Below are 25352 nucleotides of genomic sequence, written 5' to 3' on the forward strand. Positions count from 1 at the left end.
TTGAACTCTAACCACGCTGCATTTTGGTCCTCCTCTCCTTCAACGGAAGAAAACCGTTACACCAAAGATATCATTTTAAATGTTGTTATCTAGGACATATTGTACATCATCGTGTCTAACAGGTTGATCTGATTACACTATATACACAAAAGTATGTGGACACCCCTTCAAATGGATTTGGTTATTTCAGCCACACCCGTTGTTGACAGGAATATAAAATTGAGTATACAGCCATGCATTGTCCATATACAAACATAGGCAGTAGAATGCCTTTACTGGAGAGCCCAGTGACTTTCAATGTGGCACCGTCATAGGATGGCACCTTTCCAACAAGTCAGTTCATCAAATTTCTGCCCTGTTAGAGCTGCTTCTGTAAGAAACGTCAGCACAAGAACTGTTAGTCGGGAGCTTCATGAAATGGGTATCCATGGCTAAAGATCCGCACACAAGCCTGAGATCACCATGCTCAATGCCAAGCATCAGCAGGAGTGGCGTGGCCAACATTGGACTCCGGAGCAGTGAAAACGCATTCTCTGGAGTGATGAATCACACATCACCATCTGGCAGTCCGACGGACGAATCTGGGTTTGGCGGATGCCAGGAGAATGCTACCTGCCCTAATGCATAGTACCAACTGTAAAGTTTGGTGGAGGAAGAATAATGGTCTGGGGCTGTTTTTCATGGTTCGGGCTAGGCCCCTTAGTTCCAGTGAAGATACATTTTAACACTACAGCATTCAATGACATTCTAGACAATTCTGTGCTTCCAACTTTGTGGCAAAAGTTTGGGAAGGTCCTTTCCTGTATCAGCATGACAATTTCCCCTTGCACAAAGCGAGGTCTTTACAGAAATGATTTGTTGAGATCAGTGTGGAAGAACTTGACTGGCCAGCACAGAGCCCTGACCTCAACTCCATGGAACACCTTTGGGATGAATTGGATAGCCGGCAAACCAGGCCTAAGTGCCCTACATCAGTGCTCGACCTCACTAATGCTCTTGTGGCTGAATGGAAGCAAGTTCCCGCAGCAATGTTCCAACATCTAGTGGAAAGCCTTCTCAGAAGAGTGGAGGCTGTCAAGGCTGCAAAGGAGGGACCAACTCTATATTAACGCCCAGGGTTTTGGAATGAGATGTTCGATGAGCAGGTATTCACATACTTTTGGTTATGTGATGTGTGTGGTTCTGGTTGTTAACGTTGTCTCTAACAGGTTACTTGCAATGAGCATAATAAAGGAGAAGGCATAGGGTTTGAGCTGTATAACCAATAGTTAAACCAACCTTCTCCTCCAAAATGGGTTCACAACTGGAGTAGTTGCTCTTCAGAGCCCACGTTCCATTATCCATGCATTCTCTGTAAGCACTCCCTGCGAAAAGAGGAGTGAGAGGATTGTAAATGTATGGTCACATTACTTGGGCTATAATTCAAGTACAGGTACATTCAATAGAGTAAACAGAAATATACAGATGTAGGATCTTAATTTGAACTATACTGTCACAGAAAAATAATCATTCAGCAACAGGATTTGAACGTTTAGTCCATAATATTGCTTGATCCGTGGTTAGGCTATCAGCTGGCTAAAAGTAGTCTACATGAAAAGTGCAATACTGTTAATATAACTGTGTATTAGTGTGGATTTTCAGTGAATTTATGTAAATCACAAAGCTCATCTGCATTTCCTGTGATGCAGGAAAATTCTCAGTAACAAAAGAGTGTTTAAATTAAGATGTGTACTCATAGCTGGTTGCTCCTATTGGCCAAAAATCAAATGTATGAATTTAGTCTTGCCATCAATGTTGAGTTCAATATTACACAATACATATGATTGTGCTATATTTAAGATAAGAAGATAATAGTAAAACAACAATCATTCATTTGTAGTAACAGTTATGAAGTAAGTCGATAATATACTGAACAAATATATAAATGCAACATGTAACAATTTCAAAGATTTTACTGAGTTACAGTTCATATAAAGAAATCAGTCAATTGAAATAAATGAAGAGGACCAATATGGAAATAAGACCCAAACTTTACTGTGTGTTATCCTCAATTATTATATTCATGTGCATGTATGGATTTTTCAAGTTTTATGTGTGCTTGTTTTTCTATATGGTCAAATTAATAAACAAACAAAACATGATTAGGCCCTATTCTATGAATTTCACATAACTGGGGATACAGATATGCATCTGTTGGTCACAGATACCTTAAAAAAAAAAACGCGAAAACATTTTTTGTCGCGCTGCATGCCTCACACATGTCGTTCTCATAGAGTTGATCAGGCTGTTGATTGTGGCCTGTGGAATGATGTCCCACTCCTATTCAATGGCTGTGCAAAGTTTCTGGATATTGCTGTCATACATGTCGATCCAGAGCATCCCAAACATCCTCAATGGGTGACTTGTCTGGTGAGTTTGCAGGCCATGGAAGAACTGAGCCATTTTCAGCTTTCAGGAATTGGGTACAGAATCTTGCAACATGGGGCTGTGCATTATCATGTTGAAACATGAGGTGATGGAGGCGGTTGAATGACACGACAATGTGCCTCAGGATCCCGTCATGGTATCTCTGTGCATTCAAATTGCCATCGATAAAATGCAATTGTGTTCGTCGTCCGTAGCTTATGCCTGCCCATACCATAACCCCACCGCCACCACGGGGCACTCTGTTCACAATGTTGACATCACTAAACATTATACGTGACCAACAGATGCATATCTGTATTCCAAGCCATGTGAAATCCATAGAGCCTAATGAATTTAATTCAACTGACTGATTTCCTTGAATGAACTGTAACTCACTCAGTAAAATCTTTGAAATTCTTGAATGTTGCGTTTATAGATTTGTTCAGTGTAGTTTTGTTCAGTGTAACTCAATAATAGTTACAAGATCATTCATGTGAATTAAGAATTAAGTCAATGATAGTTAAACAACATTGTAAAGCAGGTTGTTTGGATCCTGGATGCTGATTGGTTGATATGCAGGAGTTGTGGGACAACAACTCCTACAAAATACCATGACGTATTAATGTCATAATTCCACTGCCTACAGCCCAGGCAGGAAATTCATAAACTTCATCTGCTTTGGGGAAAAAGCATCTACACATTATTTTTCCATGTGTCAGGTATGCTCTCTCTCCGGCGCTCTAGGTCAAATCAAATCAAATCAAATGTATTTACATAGCCCTTCGTACATCAGCTGATATCTCAAAGTGCTGTACAAAAACCCAGCCTAAAACCCCAAACAGCAAGCAATGCAGGTGTAGGTCGCCATGCTCCCACGCCTCAGCCAGGTCGACAGGTTCCTGTGCCTCAGCAGAGGTGACCTGTCCGCTCTTGATCCCCGGGATCGTCATTTTGGTCTGCGTCCTGCGGCTGGCGCCGCGCATCAGGGAGGGGGTCCTGTCACGTGTGCTCCCTCTCCGGCCTCTAGGTCACCAGGCTGCTCGTTATGGCGCACACCTGTCACCCTCGTTACGTCCATCAGCGCATAATGACACTCACCTGGACTCCAATACCTCCTAGATTACCTGCCCTAATTATGTCACTCCCTTTGGTTCCTTCTCCAGGCGTTATTGTTTCTGTTTCATGTCTGTGCGTTGTTCGTGTTTCTTGTGTTGTGTTGTATTGTATTATGTTTCGTTCAGTCATTAAATGTATTCACTCCCTGAACTTGCTTCCCGACTCCCAGCTCACACGTTACACCATGCTACTATTTGGTTTGCAATAGTTGGGGGTTGTATAAACATACCTGTCTGCCTCTACGACCTGTGGAACAACGTATCATTTTACAAATGCGAACTCTCTGTATGTAGGCCTATTGAATATTTATTAAATCATTATTCATTGAAGTTATTTTCTCTCCTCATCATTGAATCTCTGCTAGCTAGCTACATGCCAATGATTTGTTTAGCATAGCAACGTTGTCACGATCGTCGTATGGAGTAGACCAAAGCGCAGCGTGCTGTGAATCCATTATTTTATTGAATGACGAAAAAACACGAAGAACACTTAAACAAAAACAACAAAACAAACGTGATGCTATGACAACGAGTGCAGACACAGGCAACTACACATAGACAATAACCCACGAAATACCCAAAGAAGATGGCTGCCTAAATACGGTTCCCAATCAGAGACAACGATAAACAGCTGCCTCTAATTGAGAACCAATCTAGGTAACCATAGACATTCATAAACACCTAGATGGTAAACAACCCCATAAACCTACAAAACCCCTAGACAGTACAAAAACACATACATCACCCATGTCACACCCTGACCTAACCAAAATATATAAAGAAAACAAAGAAACCCAGGTCAGGGCGTGACAGTACCCCCCCACAAAGGTGCGGACTCCGGCCGCAAAACCTAATCTAAAGGGGAGGGTCTGGGTGGGCCTCTTTCACGACGGCGGCGGCTTGGGTGCGGGACGTGGACCCCGCTCTTCCTCAGTCTTGGCCCACTTAAGTGGCACCTCAGGAGCGGGGACCATCGCAGCGGGCCCCGGACTGAAGGTCATCGTAGAGAGCGCCACTGGACGGAAAGGCGCCTCTGGACTACCTGACGGCTCTGGCGGCTCCTGGCTGGCTGACGGCTCTGGCGGCTCCTGGCTGGCTACGGCTCTGGCGTTTCCTGGCTGGCTGGCGGCTCTGGCGGCTCCTGGCTGGCTGACGGCTCTGGCGGCTCCTGGTTGGCTACGGCTCTGGCGTTTCCTGGCTGGCTGGCGGCTCTGGCGGCTCCTGGCTGGCTGACGGCTCTGGCAGGTCCTGGCTGACTGACGGCTCTGGCAGCTCCTGGCTGATGACGGCTCTGGGAGCTCCTGGCTGACTGACGGCTCAGGACAGACTGGCGGCTCTGTCGGCTCAGGACAGACTGGCGGCTCTAGCGGCTCAGGACAGACGGGAGACACCAGCGGCTCAGGACAGACGTGAGACTAGCGGCTCATGACAGACGGGAGACTCTAGCGGCTCAGGACAGACAGGAGACTCTAGCAGCTCAGGACAGACGGGAGACTCTAGCTGCTCAGGACAGACGGGAGACTCTAGCGGCTCAGGACAGATGGGAGACTCTAGCAGCTCAGGACAGACGGGAGACTCTAGCAGCTCAGGACAGACGGGAGACTCTAGCAGCTCAGGACAGACGGGAGACTCCAGCAGCTCAGGACAGACGGGAGACTCTAGCAGCTCAGGACAGACGGGAGACTCTAGCAGCTCTGGACAGACGGGAGACTCTAGCAGCTCAGGACAGATCGGAGACTCAGCAGCACTGGGCAGGAGGAAGGCTCTGGCAGTACTGGACAGGCGGGAGCACCTGTAGGGATGAGACGGCGAGACAGCCTGGTGCATGGGGCTGCCACCCGAGGGCTGGTGCGTGGAGGTGGCACTGGATAGACCGGACCGTGCAGGCACACTGGAGCTCTTGAGCACCGAGCCTGCCCAACCTTACCTGGTTGAATGCTCCCGGTATCCAGGCCAGTGCGGCGAGGTGGAATAGCCCGCACTGGGCTGTGCTGGCGAACCGGGGACACCATGCGTAAGGCTGGTACCATGTACGCCGGCCCGAGGAGACGCACTGGAGACCAGATGGGTAAAGCTGGCTTCATGGCCCCTGGCTCGATGCCCACTCTAGCCCGGCCGATACGAGGAGCTGGAATGTACCGCACTGGGCTATGCACACGCACTGGGGAGACTGTGCGCTCCACCACATAACACGGTGCCTGCCCGGTCCCTCGCTCTCCGGTAAGCACGGGAAGTTGGCGCAGGTCTCCTACCTGGCTTCACCACACCCCCCTTTGTCCCCCCGAATACATTTTTGGGGCTGCCTCTTGGGCTTCCAGCCACGCTGCTGTGCTGCCTCCTCATACCGGTGCCTCTCTGCTTCCGCTGCCTCCAGCTCTGCTTTGGGGCGGTGATATTCCCCTGGCTGTGTCCAGGATCCTTCGCCGTCCAGAATCTTCTCCCAAGTCCATGAATGCTGCGTTCTTTGCCCGCTGCTGCTGCTGGCCATTACCACGCTGCTTGGTCCATTGTTGGTGGGTTATTCTGTCACGATCGTCGTATGGAGTAGACCAAAGCGCAGCATGCTGTGAATCCATTATTTTATTGAATGACGAAAAAACACGAATAACACTTAAACAAAAACAACAAAACTAATGTGACGCTATGACAACGAGTGCAGACACAGGCAACTACACATCTACACACGAAATACCCAAAGAAGATGGCTGCCTAAATATGGTTCCCAATCAGAGACAACGATAAACAGCTGCCTCTAATTGAGAACCAATCTAGGCAACCATAGACATACATAAACACCTAGATGGTAAACAACCATATAAACCTACAAAACCCCTAGACAGTACAAAAACACATACATCACCCATGTCACACCCTGACCTAACCAAAATATACAAATAAAACAAAGAATACTCAGGTCAGGGCATGACAAACGTTGAATGAATAGAATGATTAACAATTAACAACTGGGTCAAAACATGAAAAAATAACTAAGGACCATCATCATTGAATCTCTGCTAGATAGCTACATGCCAATAATTTGTTTAGCATTGCATAGTCAAATGAGTAGAATGATTAGAATCGGCTTCACCTCAGGCCTAAGAACAGCCCTTAGTTGGGAGTTATCACACAATAATCCCTCAGTTCAAGGGCCTTATTGCTTAAATAATCCTTAATTCATTTAGTTGATAATCATTACATAGCATCACGCCAAGTATAGTAGCAAGTCAATAATAGTTACACAATTCTTCATGTGTAAGATTAAGTCAATAATAGTAACAGAAATATTAGTAACACTTTCAATCATTCACTTGTAGTAGTCCTAGTAGATAATAAATCGATAATAGTTACAGATTCATTAATGTGTAAGATTAAGTCAATAATAGTAACATAAATGTTAGTAACACTTTCAATCTTTCCCTTGTAGTAGTCCTAGTAGATAATACATCGATAATAGTTACAGAATCATTAATGTGTAGGATTAAGTCAATAATAGTTACACAACAATCAGTAACACTTTTAACTTACAGTAGCAGTTATTAAGTCCATAGTAGTGACACAAGAGTCTTTCACTTAGCACTCTCCTGTGAGTCGAGACAAGAGTGTTACTTTGCCCCTCGGTTCAAAGTTTACCGGTTTAATCTTTTTTCTGCCACCCTAGACACTTTAGGAATAAAAATGTTAATTTGTGAAAGGGGATTTGCAAAGCCTCTTTGTCCTCCAGTTAATATATTTGCATATCTTTTAAAACCTCTTATTGTAATCAACTTTGAACAGATTTGTAAAAAATTGAATATCCCCATTTTCTACATTTCAGTATACTTTTTTTTATCTCCTTCTTGAAGACCACTTCAAACTTCTTTTTAATCCTCTTAATTTTGTGCATTATGTTATGTCCACTTCATGAAAGAGAATCAGATCATTTCAAATGAATCAGTCCTTTCCAACGCCTCACACTATTTTCTTTTCAACATTTTGATACTGTATGATTGTCTCTCTTTTATATAATGAGATATACAAAATCCTGATGTATACAATTAACATTAGGGCATGTTCACTGACCTTTTTTAGCTAAATATTGGCTTGATGATTGATTGGAGGAGCAGGGTGTGCTGAGTTAGTGGATGGGGTGGCAGTGAGTTGAATAAAGACGGTCAGATCTGGCCATGCAATCTGTTTTATTACCTTTCAACACATGAGGATTTACTGAGACACAAGACAAAGGACAACACCTGATTATGAATAAAGCTAACATGTGTGCATAACGAGGTATCACGCTATCAGTTAAGCGTGAGTCAAATCTTATTGTTCTGAGTTCAATGGTATTTCCTAATCAACAGTAAGACCTCGGCTCATAATCAATGTTTTTAATTTGCACTGGATGGATATTTAACCATGAAGAATCTATACAGTTGAATTGGATGCAACCTTCAGTTAAATCATTTGGAACAAACAGGCAGCATGAGTCCCATGAGACAAGGCAAAACAATCAATGACATTACCCAACCAAATACATTGAGTCTGTTCATTTGACCCTGTTTAACAAAACTAACTGGACATGTGCATTGATCCAATGCCAGAGGCAGTGCTGAACTGGACAACAGATGAGAGATGTACTAAATACATTTTGAGTGTATTTTTAGGATATTAAAGAGAACTGGTTTGTACCTCTGACTCCCTAAAGATTCATCCTCCTCTGTACTCAGCCACTTCAGAGTTGACAAAGTAAATCCAAAGTAATTGGGTGGCATTCCGGGAATACTCAGATACTTTCACACCAACAGTGCCTGTCTGCAGGCAAAGCCTTGTACGGTAGCTCAAACACCCCCAGTTCTACACTTCTAAGACGAGGAGGATTTTCCCAGATACTTCATTTTTCTCTGTGTTCATATCATCCTTTCTTTGTGAAGAACACACTTTCAGTCAAGAATTTAGGTCTGGGGAGCAGGTTGAGAGGAGTACAGGTTTCTGACTAACCATCTGTACAAAACGCATGATGAAGCCACTTTATTCATATATTTGTTTCTCTTTCCATAACTATGACACTCTAGAGTCAGTTTCAACTCTTACTTTGGACTTGGATAAGGAGAAACTGAGGCTTCTGTGTACAGTATACACTGAGTGTACAAAACATCTTTCCATGACATAGACTGACCAGGTGAATCCAGGTGAAAGCTAAGATTCCTTATTGATGTCACCTGTTAAATCCACTTAAATTAGTGTAAATGAAGGGGAGGAGACAGGTAAAACAAATTAAAAATTAAGCCTTGAGGCAATTGAGACATGGATTGTGTATGTGTGCCATTCAGAGGGTGAATGGGCAAGACAAAATATTTAAGTGCCTTTGAATGGGGTATGGTGCCAGGTACAATGGTTTGAGTGTGTAAAGAACTGCAATGCTGCTGGGTTTTTCATCCTCAACAGTATCCCGTGTGTATCAAGAATGGTCCACCACCTAAAGGACATCCAGCCAACGTGACACAACTGTGGAAAGCATTGGAGTCAACATGGACCTGCATCCCTGGGGAACGCGTTTGACACCTTGTAGTCCATGCCCTGACGAATTGAGGCTATTCTGAGGGCAAAAGGGCTGAAACTCAATATTAGGAAGGTGTTCCTAATGTTTTGTACACTCAGTGTACAGTATGTTGTTTATAGTATTGAAGGAGGTTTCCCAAGGGTTGAAGAGAATCCAGCTGGTTGTACAGGTTGAGCAGGTTGTAGAATTCCATACCCACTTTATCACAATGCTAGTGATAAAAAACTAATCAAAAACACAATTAAATCTAATAAAAAGGTATAATTCCTAGGTTTTTGATATATTAATATACTGTATGTTCTCCTAGATTTAGATGAGTTTCCAGGCTTCTGCATATGAAACAACTCCTATAAAGGGATGTATTACTGACTCTATATTGCATGCATGTCACCCACCTGAGCCAGTTAAGTCAGTCACGCTTTCCAGACATTTCAAATTAAATTGTATGACCTGAGGCATGTCAAAGTACAGTAGATATACCTCCCTGCTTAAGAGAGTTAGGCATGTCTTTTTAAGACAGAACAAATCGAGGCATATCTGTCACTGTGATGGTGTTTTCTACACAGACATCAGATACGGGGTAAGGCTAGGGCGTAGTTTGCCTCAATTTTAAAAGTAAAGAAGTCAAGAGGGTCAAACAGTATTCTCAGATTAAGGAAAAACAGCAGTGCTTCAAAACACAATGACACAAATTAAATATGTCAATGGCTTCTTTGATGTTCCTTTTCGAGCCTTAAGAGTGACAGCCTATCCATTTGAACATGGCTAGGATGAAATTCTTAAATGTAAAAAAAAAAAAACACAACATCAAGGGAAAGGCTTTTAAATTCACTTACCAGGGGAAAAATGAAAAAAAGGTTTTGATTTTCATGTCTACAAAAAATATTTACTCATATTTATTTTGCTGCTCTAAATCCCTCAAAATCAACTCTGGACCTCAAAGTCAGTTCCACTGTGTTTTTTCATTGTTCCCCTCTAATTAGGGTCTGATTTAGACCTGGGACACCAGGTGGGTGCAATTTATTATCAGGTAGATCAGAAAACCAGCAGACTCTGGACCTCGTCAGAGTAAGAGCTGAATACCCCTGCTCTAATGGGTAAATTGATTATTTTCGAGAGGGAATGTTTACTAATATCATACATTTTGTCCATTGTTAAAGTGTTTCCAGATAGATACTGTACACTTGAATATATTGAAAAGAGGAAGAGGAAATGACGTCAAAGGGTGTTTAGACAGCTCGGCTGAATGCAGTTTATATGATTTTAAAATGGTATGTAAAACAACAGCTAGTGTGTTGATAGTGTGTTGTCTTCAATCCCTGTCTGGCAGGCCACCTTAAATCTTATCCTTGAGAAATCTGACCCTGTATGGCAAATCTCTGTTTCAGATCAGCTGATTCAAATAATCAACCCATCACGCTTTGATTATTTGAATCAGCTGTGTAGTGCTAGGGCCAAAACCAAAACGTACACCCAGGGGAGGCCCCAGGACCGAGTTTGTGAAACCCTGCTCTAATGCAGTAGTATCTCTGACATTGACTCATGACTTCTAAAAAAGGAACAGCCTAAGGACAAAATTAGACCTAGGGCTGGATATGAACGCTTTCCCATGCTGTATTTTTTCTCAACATTATATGTTCTTGTAGATTCATTACAGTAGACATCTACTGAAATACAGTAGACACTGATTTCAGCATACTGTATGTAAAGAAAATCACCCCAAAAAAACAAAACAATTCTGGCTAACCATTCCACTACAACACCCCAGGCTCATAAACAGACTAGGAGAGTATCTTTCAGGCCACAATATAATATGATTGGCCTTTTTTTATCTAAGCTCACTGAGCAACACACAAACAGCATTTGTCTCTTTGGAAAAGTCCCCAGAATGAGAGCATTTGGTGACCAAATTGAATTGACTACTTCCACCTCTGACCCAGACTCAATGTGATGACATGATGAATGAGATTCTTAAAGGGGTAGCTGTCAAATTCTGGAGAAATATAGCACTTTTATTTGGATAGATAGTTGCATATAATTTGTAAATGGATCAGTGCATTCTAAACAGAGTAGTGGAGTAGAATGAGTTATTTATTTCAAAGGCTAGTAATGTTGCCATTAAATTACAGCACCATATCTACCACAAAAGTTCCCTCAAACAGCTTCCTGAGAAGATGCACACACTGCCGTTCTATACTGTTGTATTAGTCCCTTTCCACCACCATATCTGGCAGGCTGCTTCTCCTCAGACCATCGATTGGTCAGAGATCAGATATGGACGGAGCTGAACAAGTGAAAGCACTCCATCAGAGGCTGGCAGTGATCAAGTGAAAGCACTCCCTGATTCACAACCCTAGCCCACTACCGCAACAGCCACAAGTCACCTTGCCACTGACCCAATCAGTTAGACGTTAGGGGTGAAACCCAAACCCCTTGCCTGCAGCCTTTCTAACCTTCATACTACCATGAGCCTAATGCTGTCATGCCTTTACTACTGCTTTACAAGTGGTATGGATGTCAACCTCAAATAGGCTACTGGCTAGCCCTACCCCCTTAACAGCAACCTTTCTAACCACTATACTACCATGAGCTCAACGTGCTCATGCTTTTACTATTGCTACACATACAGTACAATGAGCAGTTTCTGGCCCTGAGAAAGTGGTATGGAAATAAACCTCATATACTGGCCAGTCAAAATGCTAAATCCTAATATTAAGGCACCTCAAAATGTTTGTAAATGAGACAGAACATTTAATAACAATGACTCATCCCTAACCTTGTTGTGCTAATATCTGAAGCATGCATTAACAAGGCAGGAATGTGTAACGGTCTTCTTGTGGTGAAGTAGAGGCGGACCAAAACGCAGCATGGTTGTATTGATTCATGTTTAATAACAAAAAGGATAAACACGAACACTACAAAACAATAAACGTGGAAAACCAAAAACAGCCCTGTCTGGTGCAAAACACAGAGACAGGAACAATCACCCACAAACACACAGTGAAACCCAGGCTACCTAAGTATGATTCTCAATCAGAGACACCTAATGACACCTGCCTCTGATTGAGAACCATACTAGGCCGAAACATAGAAATAACCCAAATCATAGAAAAACAAACATAGACTGCCCACCCAACTCACGCCCTGACCATACTAAATAAATACAAAACAAAGGAAATACAAGTCAGAACGTGACAGAATTTCATATGCATCAATGGAAAACAGTACAGACAGTCACATTCACTGTGCCTGCCTAGCAGCGGTTCTTGACTAGCAGTGATCGAGCAATGCTCTCATTTAGTAGAGTAAAACCTATGATAGTAAAATATCATAGGATACGGTACAATAAACATATATTATGGAGTGGAATTATATTAGGTTTACACATTTATATGAGAATAAAGAAGTAAGGAAAGCCTGTATACATACATGCATACAGGAAAGATAAAAGCACTGTGGGCATTAAGAAACATCTACTATTCCAGACTGTGCCAGGAAGTAAAACATATATTTTTTAAGAGAGATCTTGGAGGAATTAAAGGAATGTGAACCCTACTGTACAATGACGCCAGACATGCTAATATATACAGCATAACCAGTAAATGTAACTATATGTAATAAAAAATATAATCTACGTAATCCCCAAAAGTTATTATTTATCAATAACTAGTAATGCTGCATACTCAAAGAAAGGCTAAAATGCTACCTTTCTGGTTAAAATAGTTAGAAATTGTTGAGATGTAGTCACTTAGAAATTGTTGAGATGTAGACACAAGCACAAGTACAAATATTTTATGATGTAGGCTATATGTGTTCTAAATATAGGATAATCAAGTTATAAAATGACGAACTATAAGATTTCACCTTTCTTATAACTGTAAAATATGTTGAGCGTTAAGAGAAAATGTGCATATTTTCTTAAGGTTTCTCTTGATCAAAACGTCTGCCCACATCGTTGTGGACAAATCACAGAGCTCTAGCTTGGCTTTCTGAACTCTTTACGAACTCGCCTTTCATCTCATATTACAGTTTTCCCCAACTGTTTACAAACTAAAACTGGCCCATGAGGCACAATGACCCAGACCTGTAACTCATTTAGCAGAACCATACACCGAATCTGCAATACTACTGGCACGTTTTGCTTTACACTTGAAATTCTATAACAAACATTTGGCAAAACACAATACACAATTCTCTACCTCTGGCACAACTTTCACAACTAAAATATTTTGTGTGCAAATGAAAAGCAACCCTGTTCAACAAGCTAAACTCAATTTCCAACTGATCACTTTCACTCTTCACATGGGCAAACACTAATTGCGCAAATGTTCACTTTGCAATAAAAAAGGCCACAGGTGAGTACTCCTGTGTTTGGAGATCAATGGAAGCAAACTTGGCAGAGAGAGAGGTAGAGGTGGGGGTCGGGGTAGAGGTGGAGGTGGTGGAAGAACAGGGAGAGTAATTTCGGATGAAATTTGGGCGACGGTGGTGGACCTTGTGGTCAACCATGGTTTGACCTTGAGAGAGGCTGGACAGAGAGTGCAGCCCAATCTGAACCACTTCACCGTAGCATCCATCATCCGGACATTCCTAAATGAGAATAGGTCCTATGTCTGCAGTACATACTGTACCTATCTACTACTTTTACTACTTGACAGTAGTACAACATAAAGCACAGTAAAGACTGTAGATTCCAATACATACAGTAAGGGGAAACAAAGTAAATGTTTAATGTATTACTGTTATGTATGAAATTGGGAGCTATACTACTTTGTAACATGTTTATATTGTATACTGTACTACTGTAGTGTTAAATGAACTGTAAGCTATTTTGTTTTTGTAGAACTGAAAGACGACCACCACGTACGTGGTGGTAGAACGCGGCTATTTATAGACAAATAGGAGGCTGCCATTGTGCAAATGGATGTTGAAAATAATGGCATAAGATTGCGGGAAATCCAACAACAGTTTTTTTAAAACCCTGCCATCTTCCATAACATCAGAGTGAGCTTATCAACCATAGACAGCATCCTTAAGAAACACCATCTCCGGATGAAGCATATCTACAGAGTCCTATTTCAAAGGAATTCCCAAAGAGTGAAGGATAAATATGAATATGTGCAAGTAAGTAATGTACTAGTATTACACTCTTGAAACATTAGAGACTCATTGATGTTGCCAGTGAACTTTACTATACAGCAATTACAGTATTTACTGTCATTTCAGAGAATCATGGAGTTGGATGCAAGTCCCATCCCCCAGCAACTCATATTTATAGATTAGGCTGGATTCAATTTAGCAAAAAGGAGAAGAGGAAGGAATATAGGTAAACGCGCCATCATTGAGGTACCTGGCCAGCGCGGGTGAAATGTCAGCATATGCGCAGCTATGAGCCACAATGGGGTCCTCCACTGCCATGCTACCCTTGGACCATACAACACTGCCCATCTCCTTCATTTCCTGAACACCTTACATAACAATATTTTTCAGCCAGAGCAGAGAAGGCCAGGTGATCCTGTGCAGCAAATGTATGTTCTAATTTGGGACAATGTGCGTTTCCATCGGGCCGCTCAGGTCCGCAACTGGTTCCATGACAATCCTAGGTTTACAATTCTCTATCTCCCACCATAATCCCAATTTCTCAACCCCATTGAGGAGTTGTTTTCAGCATGGCGGTGGAAGGTGTATGATCGTAAACTCAACGAACGTATGGCCCTTCTCCAGGCAATGGAGGAGGCATGTAGTGACATTCTAGCAGAGTCCTGTCAGGGGTGGATGCGTCATGACAGAAGATATTTCCCCCGCTGTCTGGCCAAGGAGAATATCGCCTGTGGTGTTGATGAAAATCTGTGGCCGGACCAATACAACAGACATGACTTATTCTGTTTTCACAATGGAGTATTTGTTTCTTGACTTCTGATTTAGATTTGACTGTTTGAGAGTTTCCTTATCTGTTCCATACTATTTATTTAACATACAGTACAGTAGTAATAATAGGCACATTTTTCTTCCTTTGCATATGGAAAATATGTACTGCATGTGTGCTTACAGTATGCTGTTTGACATGTATTGAGTCATGTTGAAATTTGTGTCATGTTGAATTTGTGTTCCTTTCTTGTTTGAGTACACACAAGCAATAAATCAAATCAAATGAAATTGTATTAGTCGCATGCGCAGAATACAACAGGTGTACATTTGAAGTCAGAAGTAAACATATACTTAGTTTGGAGTCATTAAAACTCATTTTTCAACCACTACACACATTTCTTGTTAACAAACTATAGTTTTGGCATGTCGGTTAGAACATCTACTTTGTGCATGACACAAATAATTCTTCCAACAATTGTTTACTGACAGATTATTTCACTTAATCACAATTCCAGTGGGTCAGAAGTTTACATACACTAAGTTGACTGTGCCTTTAAACAGCTTGGAATATTCCAGAAAAGGATATCATGGCTTTAGAAGCTTCTGATGGGCAAATTGAAATAATTTGAGTGATTTGGAGGTGTACCTGTGGATGTATTTCAAGGCCTACCTTCAAACTCAGTGCCTCTTTGCTTGACATCATGGGTTAATGAAAAAGAAATCAGCCAAGACCACAGAAAGAAAATGGTAGACCTGGTTCATCCTTGGGAGCAATTTCCAAATGCCTGAAAGTACCAAGTTCATCTGTACAAGCAATAGTACGCAAGTATAAACACCATGGGACCACGCAGCCATCATACCACTCAGGAAGGAGATGCGTTCCGTCTCCTAGAGATGTACATACTTTGGTGCGAAAAGTGCAAATCAATCCCAGAACAACAGCAAAGGACCTTGTGAAGATGCTGGAGGAAACAGGTACAAAAGTATCTATATCCACAGTAAAATTAGACACATATCGTCATAACCTGAAAGGCCGCTCAGCAAGGAAGAAGCCACTGCTCCAAAACCGCCATAAAAAAGCCAGACTACGGTTTGCAACTGCACACAGGAACAAATATCGTACATTTTGGAGAAATGTCCTCTGGTCTGATGAAACAAAAATATAACTTTTGGGCCATAATGACCACATTATGTTTGGAGGAAAAGGGGGAGGCTTGCAAGCCGAAGAACACCATCAAAACCATGAAGTACAGGGTTGGCAGCATCATGATGTGGGGGTGATTCGCTGCAGGAGGGACTGGTGCACTTCACAAAATACAGTGCCTTGCGAAAGTATTCGGCCCCCTTGAACTTTGCGACCTTTTGCCACATTTCAGGCTTCAAACATGAAGATATAAAACTGTATTATTGACTGTATGTTTGTTTTACTCCATGTGTAACTCTGTGTCGTTGTATGTGTCGAACTGCTTTGCTTTATCTTGGCCAGGTCGCAATTGTAAATGAGAACTTGTTCTCAACTTGCCTACCTGGTTAAATAAAGGTGAAATAAATAAAAATAAAAAATGTCGCTGTTCAGCCACGACTCCGTGAAGCATAAGATATTACAGTTTTGAATGTCCCGTTTGTAGTTTCACAGTTGTATTTTCCAAAGATTGCATGTTTGATAGCAGAATGGAAGGCAGTTTGGGTTTATTCGATCACCTACGAATTCTCAGAAGGCAGCCCACCCTCCGGACCCTTTTTCTCTGCCTTCTCTTCACGCAAATGACGAGGATCTGGGCCTGTTCCCGGGAAAGCAGTATGTCATTCACGACGTGCTCGTCAGACTCGTTAAAGGAATAGGATTCTGCCAGTTCGTGGTGAGTAATCGCAGTTCTGATGTCCAGAAGTTATTTTTGGTCTTAAGAAACGGTAGCAGCAACATTATGTACAAAATATGTTTGTTTTTTTAAGTTACAAACAACGCAAAGAAACAAACAAAAAAAACACAATTGGTTAGTAACACGTAAAACGTCAGCCTTCTTCTCTGGCGCCATCTTGCTATACAGTATAACAACAAAATCTTAGTCTGAAATAGGTTCTTATAGTAGTGTTTTGAATAGGTCAGTTGTCACTAAGTTAGATTAATTTGATGGGTGTCTGTATGCAGTTTCATTTTGAGCAGGGAGTACATGATTTTGATTGCTGTGTTTCATTTTGAAAGATGTCTGTAGGGTTTGGGGAAATTGGCTTACAGTTTTGTGCTTAGAGTTTTGCGCACCAGAGTACCAGTTTCAGCAAAGGTGTGTTAACAATTAGGAAAAACTGTAACGTTGTCCATCTATAACAGTGTTTTTGTTTAAAATCTATGAATTATTTTAGATGAATGGCTATAAATCGATGTGCTACCGTGATGAAACCACTCTCTCCTGTTGCGTAAAGATGTAATGATTACAGGCACGTGCTTGTCCGTGGCTGTGACATAGGGTTCAGCCAGGAGTTCAGACAGTCAGAAGAGAAAATAAAATGGCAGGGGGGACATCCCAGCTTCAAGTGGTTTCAGATTTCACATCCTACATCACACAGGCTCAGAAAAAAGACTACTGTGACCGTAGGAACCAGGGCTATTGCTCAATGCAAGCCATTTCAGTGTCCACAGATCAATTTATATACAACGTCAGTCGGAACCGGTACCAGAACCACGCAGGTCCTGTAAAAACAGGGGACTTTACATCTAATATACACATTAACACCATTAAATGGACAGTATAATTAATTGGAGGAGAGCTGAGCGGCTATGCTTAACATCTGTCTCCAACTGTAAGATGACAGATGGATTCTACTTCCACACATGCCTCTGGGGCTCAGGCCAAACACTTGGAGTCGCTGCATGTTGATCCACATTCAACACCGACATAAAGATCTATGGAAATGACTTGGACTACCGATTACATTATTAAATCAGGTTATTTTCATTCTCATCTTGCAGTAGTGGATTTATAATTAATGAACATATCGTGATAAATTAGAGAGGTTGATTTGAGGTGCTAAGTACAGTCTACCTCCTGTAGAGAGGCGGCTGGGGGACAATCCAACAATCACTCAGGCTAGTCTGGCTGGGTGGCTGACGCCCTGTAGATTTATGTGAGGGAAATAACATGGAATAAAAAAAAATGAAACTAATATAAATGCACATTGCACATCCCTTCAATATATCAGTCATCTCTGATGGTTTGTAACTTTGTGGATGGGACGAGGGTCATGTTTTGAAAGCAGAAAAACCTCCCCCAATGGAAATGTGAATTGCAATTGAACTTGGGGCTAAGGTAAGATCTCTGAGTCAACACTGTCATTTTGACAGATTATATTGCAGAGGACAAGGAACTCATCTGTAAGCATTAGGGCTGTGCATCTTTCCCTCTCAAGACGATTCGATCCATATCTAGATTCATTGGATACAGGAACAATACGTTTTAGTTTGAAGCGATTCGGTTTGATTAGAGAAACAAACCGATGCGATTTGGTTCAATGCACTAACATTTATGGCATAAAAATATTAATTTTCCATTCTAAACCTGCTGCTGATGGAGCTCACGAGCTGGGCCTCTGAGCTGGATCTGTCTGTGTTGACCTGAGTGTGTATGTAAATGATGTAAATGATGTATAGTGTATGTAGGCACCTGAGCTGAGCCATAAGATAAACATCTCCCACCCCATTATCAGTTAGGTGGGGCATTGTTTAAAAAGCATTTAAATAGCTTTTCCTGAACGTTGCATGCTTCATTTGGATTGGTTTGGGATCACGTGGACCGATGAACTCATATTTTAAACATTTGAACCAGAGACTGATGCATGTTGGTGAATCATTACATGTCTAGTAAGAAAACACTTATTCATTACTATGGGTTGAAGATTATCACAAATAAATAGCCTAAATCCCTAGTCATTTAGATTCCAGGAACAGTTGGTTGGATGAATATGGCATTTGGAGACATTGTTTCTCTCTGTTGTCAGGTTCAATTTACATGAACAGTGGCATTTAAGCCAGCGGGGTACCGTTTCTGAAAAGTAAGAAGTGCATACGAGTACACCTCTTTTTTTTGACCTACTTTTCTTTTGTGAACAGTGTAAGGCTCCTGGGGGTGTCATAAACATGCTAATCCCTCCATGTGGAAGTCGACAAGAAGGAATTTGGGAGTTTACAAACTGGTGTGGAGTGAGATTATTGTTCTGCTGACAAAATACCAAATCTTTCTTTGGTCAAACAAAAGAGGACAGGGACTGAAGATTTCACTATGGGGATGAAAATGAACTTTCTACAGCAAATTCACTCACACTCTACAGGTGGGCATAATAAAATACATGAATAAAATGTTTGTACTTCTCAGACCATCAATAACTGACAGATCAGTCAGGATAGCTAAACAGCATGCTATCACTCAGTTAACACAGCAAACAGTCAAGTTATGTGTAGTGTAGCACACAAGAGTACTCCTTCCATTACTGAGGTTAACATGCCTAAGTCATGAACAGTCATGTGAAAAAGCAAGCATACCACCTGGAATTTAAAAAAAATACAAAAATAAACGTTTTTACATATTTGTACAGATGGATATGAAATCTTCCCTTCAACACTACTGACAGATCAAGGTAACCTAATTTAACAAATGACACTGAAAGATTATACTTTGAAATCAACATGCAATTTCATAATGCAGAAAAAAAAGTACACCCCTAGCTTCAATAGCTGATGTTGCCCCCTTTTGTTGAAATAACTTCATGTAGCAGTTTTTTGTAACTGTCTATCCATCTCTTACATCGACTGGGAGGAATTTTTCCCACTCTTCTTTACAGTACTGCTTCAACTGTACCATGTTTGAGGGCTTTCCTGCATGCACGGCCCGCTTCAAGTCCCCCCACAGCACAGAACTGACATCGGCCATTCCATAACCCTGCGTTTCTTCCTTTTGAGCCTGTCTGTTGTAGCTTTGCTTGTGTGTTTTGGATCATTGTGTGTTTTGGATCATTGTTCTGTTGTAAGATACATGTTCATTTCACTTTTTACATGTTTCACTTTTACCCCTTTTTCTCCACAATTTTGTGTTATCCAATTGGTAGTTACAGTCTTGTCTCATCGCTGCAACTCCCGTACGGACTCGGGAGAGGCGAAGGTCGAGAGCCATGCGTCCTCCGAAACCAAGCCGCACTGCTTCTTGACACAATGCCCTCTTAAACCGGAAGCCAGCCACACCAATGTGTCGGAGGAAACACTGTACACCTGGCGACTGTGTCAGCGTGCATGCGCCTGGCCTGTCACAGGAGTCGCTAGAGCGCAATGAGACAAGGACATCCCTGCCAGCCAATCCCTAACCTGGACAACGCTGGGCCAATTGTGCGCTGCCCCATGGGTCTCCAGGTCGAGGCCAGCTGCAACAGAGCCTGGACTCAAACCAGGATCTCTAGTAGCACAGCTAGCAACTGCAATGCAGTGCCTTAGACCACCGCGCCACTCTGGAGGCCTCAGCTTCAGTTTTTAGACAGGTGGTCTGATATTCTTCTCAAGAATTCTCTGGTACAATATGGAATTCATGGTTGACTCAATGATGGCAAGTTGGCCCAGAACCGAGGTAGCAAAGCAGCCCCAAACCACAATGCCACGGCCTCTATGCTTTACAGTTGGTGTGAGGTTATTCTGTTCAAACATGGAGTCTAGCATTGCAGCTAAACAACTCCACCTTTGATTCATCTGTCCAGTGCACGTTGTTCTTGACCCAGGAGTTGTCCAGCAAACATCAGTCATGTCTTCATTTTTTTTTTTTTGAGAGCCATATGGTTTAAGACCACACCAGACCAATTTCGAATCTTTATGGAAGACTGAACCCCCCCAAGTTACTCTCTAATAATTTGAACTTGTTTTGGTGCACCTGATTCTAATTTTAGCCATTTTAGGTGATGTTAAAGGTAAGGGTGTACTAACTGTTTCTTCATAAGGAAATTGCATTTTTGTTCATTTTAATTGCATAACATTTTCAAAGTAAAAAAAATGTTGGGGTGTTTTTTTTAAATTGGGCTATCATTATCAATGAATGTGGTTGGAATTTAGCTCAAATATCCATGTGTCCAAATATATCGAAAAATTATAAGAAAATAAAAAAATACCACCTTCCAGGGGGTGTACTTACTTTTTCACATGACAGTGTATGCACAGACAACATGCTACTCTTCATACAGTTGTAACAACAATGGGCTCACAGCATGGACAACACAGCCTATCACAGCAGGAAGATACTGTATTTAACACCTAGGCTTACATGCTGACTAGTGCTGTAAAATAAATGTACACATGGCTACTTTGAAGAATCTCAAATATAAAATATATTTTGATTTGGTTAACACTTTTTTGGTTAGCCAGGTGCTAAAATAGTGGGTCTTTCAAGACAACTGGGAACTCGGGAAAAAAACGAGGTCAAATCATGAGGTCAATGAAATTCAGGTCAGAAAGTTTCCAACTTGGAATTCCGAGTTGGATGACCGTTCAAAAGTCAGAAGTAGGACATTTTCAAGTTCCCAGTTGTTTTGAATTGGTTCTATTTTAGACGCTTGACACGTTACAAGTTCAGCCTCTCCCATCTACTCATTGGTTTTAAAAGCATACTAACTAACCCATGTGGGTGATTGAAAGATGAACAAGAAGATATGAATCAAAGAAAACAAACTAAAAACAAACTAAGTTTTCCCTTTTATATGTGGACTAATTGTCGGAGCAGAGAACACATAATTTTGTTAGACTCAAAATAGGTCCAAATTCTACAAAGATCCAGCAAAAGACCACATGCATGTCAGGTAAAATAACAGCTTGATGTTTATCTCCCAGAACAAACTAGCTAGCAACAGCAAGCTAGCTACATGTCCATGAATGTTTCGTGTGTGTTTCGACCTGTCCCCAAATTAATATAGTTGGTTCATATTTGGTTTTGATATTGCCTGCCTGTCATGAACAATATTTTGTGAACCCACACCCTCAAATGTCCAATATGTTTATCTTTGAATTTATTTGAAAGAAGAAGAGAAATCTGATATAGTAATGGTGCTTTCAAGACAACTGGAAACTCTGAAAAATCATGGCGTCAGTGATCTTCAGGTAGAACATTTTGGTACAACTTGGTACTAACTTCTGGCTGCTTTCCTTATGTATGGAACCAGGGACTAATTTCCCCTACCCACAAAAGTGGAGACAAATCAGACCCCAATAATTACAGGGGAATTTCGAGGTGTGAGACAAGGCTGCAGTTTGAGTCCACACCTTTTCAACAGGAAAGGTTTGGACTCACACTATTCTGCACAGAGGTAAAATACCTGCTACATGCTGATGGTTTGGTTATTCTATCACCAACCAAATAAGGTCTTCAACAGAACCTTAACATTCTAGAGCAATATTGCCATAATTGGGCCCTGGCAGTATTTTATTTAAAAAAACGAAAATAATGATTTTCCAGAAACCCCCCAGATGTCAGAAACACAAATCTAAACAAACCTGAACAAAAACATAATTGAACACACTAAAAATGACTCATACCTTGGTCTGACCATATCTGCATCGGGAAACTTTAATATGGTAGTGAATGCACTCAAAGAAGCTTGCAGAGCATTGTGTGCAATAACAATGAAATTATTCAAAATCAATATCCCAATTAGAATTTGGACCAGAATATTTGACAGAGTAATACTAGCTCTTTACGAAGTTAGGTTTGGGGGCTACTCAATAAACTGAGCCGAGAAACGAGCCCTCTCAGTCAGCTGGTGTTGGACCTAACCAACTAAGCTGCACCAGCACTGCTTCAAAAGAAATAATTAAAATAGACAAAATCATGAACCAATCAAAGGAATCATATTTACAACATTGTAAAAATGAAATAAAATATCAAAGCCGACTAAATTGCTGTCTGGCCCTAAACAGAGAATAGGAATTGGCTGATTATCTCTACTCTGTCAGAGATACGAAGCAGATCCTTACCAAGAACAGGCTGAGTGACCACTAGTTGGCAACAGAAATTGGTAGACATAAAAAGACATGGCTACCCAAAGAGGAGCGTTTATGTGGTCACTGCACAACATGGGAGGTAGAAACAGAGATGCACTTTCTCCTTTACTGTGATACATATTTCTTACAAAAGATTCATTATTCACAGAAATTACTACATTTATTCCAAATGTTAACTTATTAAACCCAGAGGACAAACAAAAAATACTCAAGGGCGAAGGAGTAATGGCTACTCTTGCAGCCAAATATGTATTTGCCTGCCATAGCCTGAGGGACACTGAATAATAACATCTGCATAGTAAACAGTAATTTAGTTATTATTAGTATTATTGTTATTACTATTAGTGGTATTATTGTTAGAACTATTGTAGTTATTACTATTATTATTGTTGTTGTGATTATTATTCCAAATAGTAGTGGTACAGGTAGTAGGGGTGATGCTAAGGATGTAACTGACAAGTAACCTGTAAGTCTATGTCGTTTTTTGTTTGAATTGTTTACGTGTTCGCCAAGTGGGGGAAATGATAAAACAAGCGGAACTATATAGCTAATACCTGTTTAACGGGGACAGTATTGTAGCAACACACCTTTGGAGGGAAGGCAATCCCGCGCTGTGTTAGCAAAATTTTCATGTCATCAGGTGTAGTTCGTAAAAGTTTAAGCGTGTACGTTATGATGTTAACGTTATAATAATTAAGGATGAAGTGTGAATAAATGTATCGTATAGTTTGTGTGTGGCAGGCTTACAATGATGGAGAAAAAAAAACATTTGAGAGTGCGCTGACCCTGGTGCTATAGAGGGAGTACTATGAAAAGTTTGGGGACCACTGGTCTAGAGAAATAGAAATGTGAAGGTGTTAGAAAGCCCATGTCATGTAATTGTCCATTTGAAACTCAACCTCCAGCAGACAACACCACAATAGACATACTCTATATATAAAAGTATGTGGACACCCCTTCAAATTAGTGGATTCGGCGATTTCAGCCATATCCGTTGCTAACAGGTGTATAAAATTGAGCACACCGCCATGCAATCTCCATAGACAAACATTGACAGTAGAATGGCCTTACTGAAGTGACTTTCAACTTTCAACCGTCATAGGATGCCACCTTTCTAACAAGTCAGTTCATCATGCTAGAGCTGCCCTAGTAAGTGGTCGCAATTGTAAATGAGAACTTGTTCTCAACTTGCCTACCTGGTTAAATAAAGGTGAAATTAAAAAATGTAAATAAAAGTGCTGCTATTGTAAAGTGGGAAGGTCTAGGAGCAACAACGGCTCAGCCGAGAAGTGGTAGGCCACACAAGCTCACAGCATACAAAGACATTCTAGACGATTCTGTGCATCTAACTTTGTGGCAACAGTTTGGGGAAGGCCCTTTCCTGTTTCAGCATGGCAATGCTACTGTGCACAAAGCGAGGTCCATACAGAAATGGTTTGTCGAGAATGGTGTGGAAGAACTTGACTGGCCAGCACAGAGCCCTGACATCAACCCCATCAAACACCTTTGGGATTAATTGGAACATCAACTGCGAGCCAGGCCTAATCACCCAACATATGTGCCTGACCTCACTAATGCTCTTGTGGCTGAATGAAAGCTAGTCCCCGCAGCAATGTTCCAACATCTAGTGGAAAGCCTTCCCAGAAAAGTATAGGGGACCAACTCCATATTAATGCCCTTGATTTTGGAATAAGATGTTCGATGAGCAGGTGTCCACATACCTTTGGTCATGTAGTGTACTTTCAACCATACTGTCGATTTAGGAACTCCAATTTAATTATTCCAAAAACAACAACTTCTTTTCACAAATGGCCCTTAAAAAAGGCCTGTTTTGTGCGACGGCCACTGAAAGGGACAAACCGTGAGAACCTGGAGAAGGGTGTTGTGGAAAACGCTTTTCTTAATTCACAGCTGTGTCTTTGAAGCTTCCCCTTCATGCTCCCAAAGCATATTAAAAAAGATTAGTACACTTGGACAAGGATTCAAACGTCATCATCTGCTTTGTCTAAAGCTTCCACCTCGGGGAAGCAAACAAGGGTTGGCTGCAGCTGAGATTATGTCCGTATCTGGGTCAGACTTTTTAGAAGGTTCACCAGGCCTCAAGCTACCATTCAAAACTTGAGATGTTCCAAGTTAACAACAGTTAAAACAGAAATAAACAGTTTCTACCATAACTTTCGAAATTCAGTTATCTTCAAATAATATTCTCACTTTTGCACCTATAGCTGCTAAGATTCTGTGCCATCTATTCACCAGAGCATTCACTTGAGAAATACCCCCCCCCCCCCCCCCCCGAATTCTCTTTGTAAATAATTTTCCTTATTATTTGTGTAGTCTCTTTGTCGAATTCTTTCATTTATACTCCGAGAGCAATTTGAATCAGTGGTGGATTACTTTATTATGAACA

General features: G+C 41.4%; 1 protein-coding gene across 2 annotated transcripts in view; it reads right to left on the bottom strand.

Moving 5' to 3' along the window:
* The window catches only part of LOC110530497 (corticotropin-releasing factor receptor 2), a 66391-nt gene that overhangs the window by 20898 nt on the left and 20141 nt on the right, over window positions 1-25352 (bottom strand). For both annotated transcript variants that reach the window (XM_021613636.2, XM_021613637.2), the window contains one exon: window positions 1279-1364. In XM_021613636.2, coding sequence (XP_021469311.1) covers window positions 1279-1364 — 86 coding nt within the window. The remainder of the gene's footprint in view (window positions 1-1278; window positions 1365-25352) is intronic.

This window comes from Oncorhynchus mykiss, chromosome 8 (genome assembly GCF_013265735.2).
Source record: "Oncorhynchus mykiss isolate Arlee chromosome 8, USDA_OmykA_1.1, whole genome shotgun sequence".
NCBI lineage: Eukaryota > Metazoa > Chordata > Actinopteri > Salmoniformes > Salmonidae > Oncorhynchus > Oncorhynchus mykiss.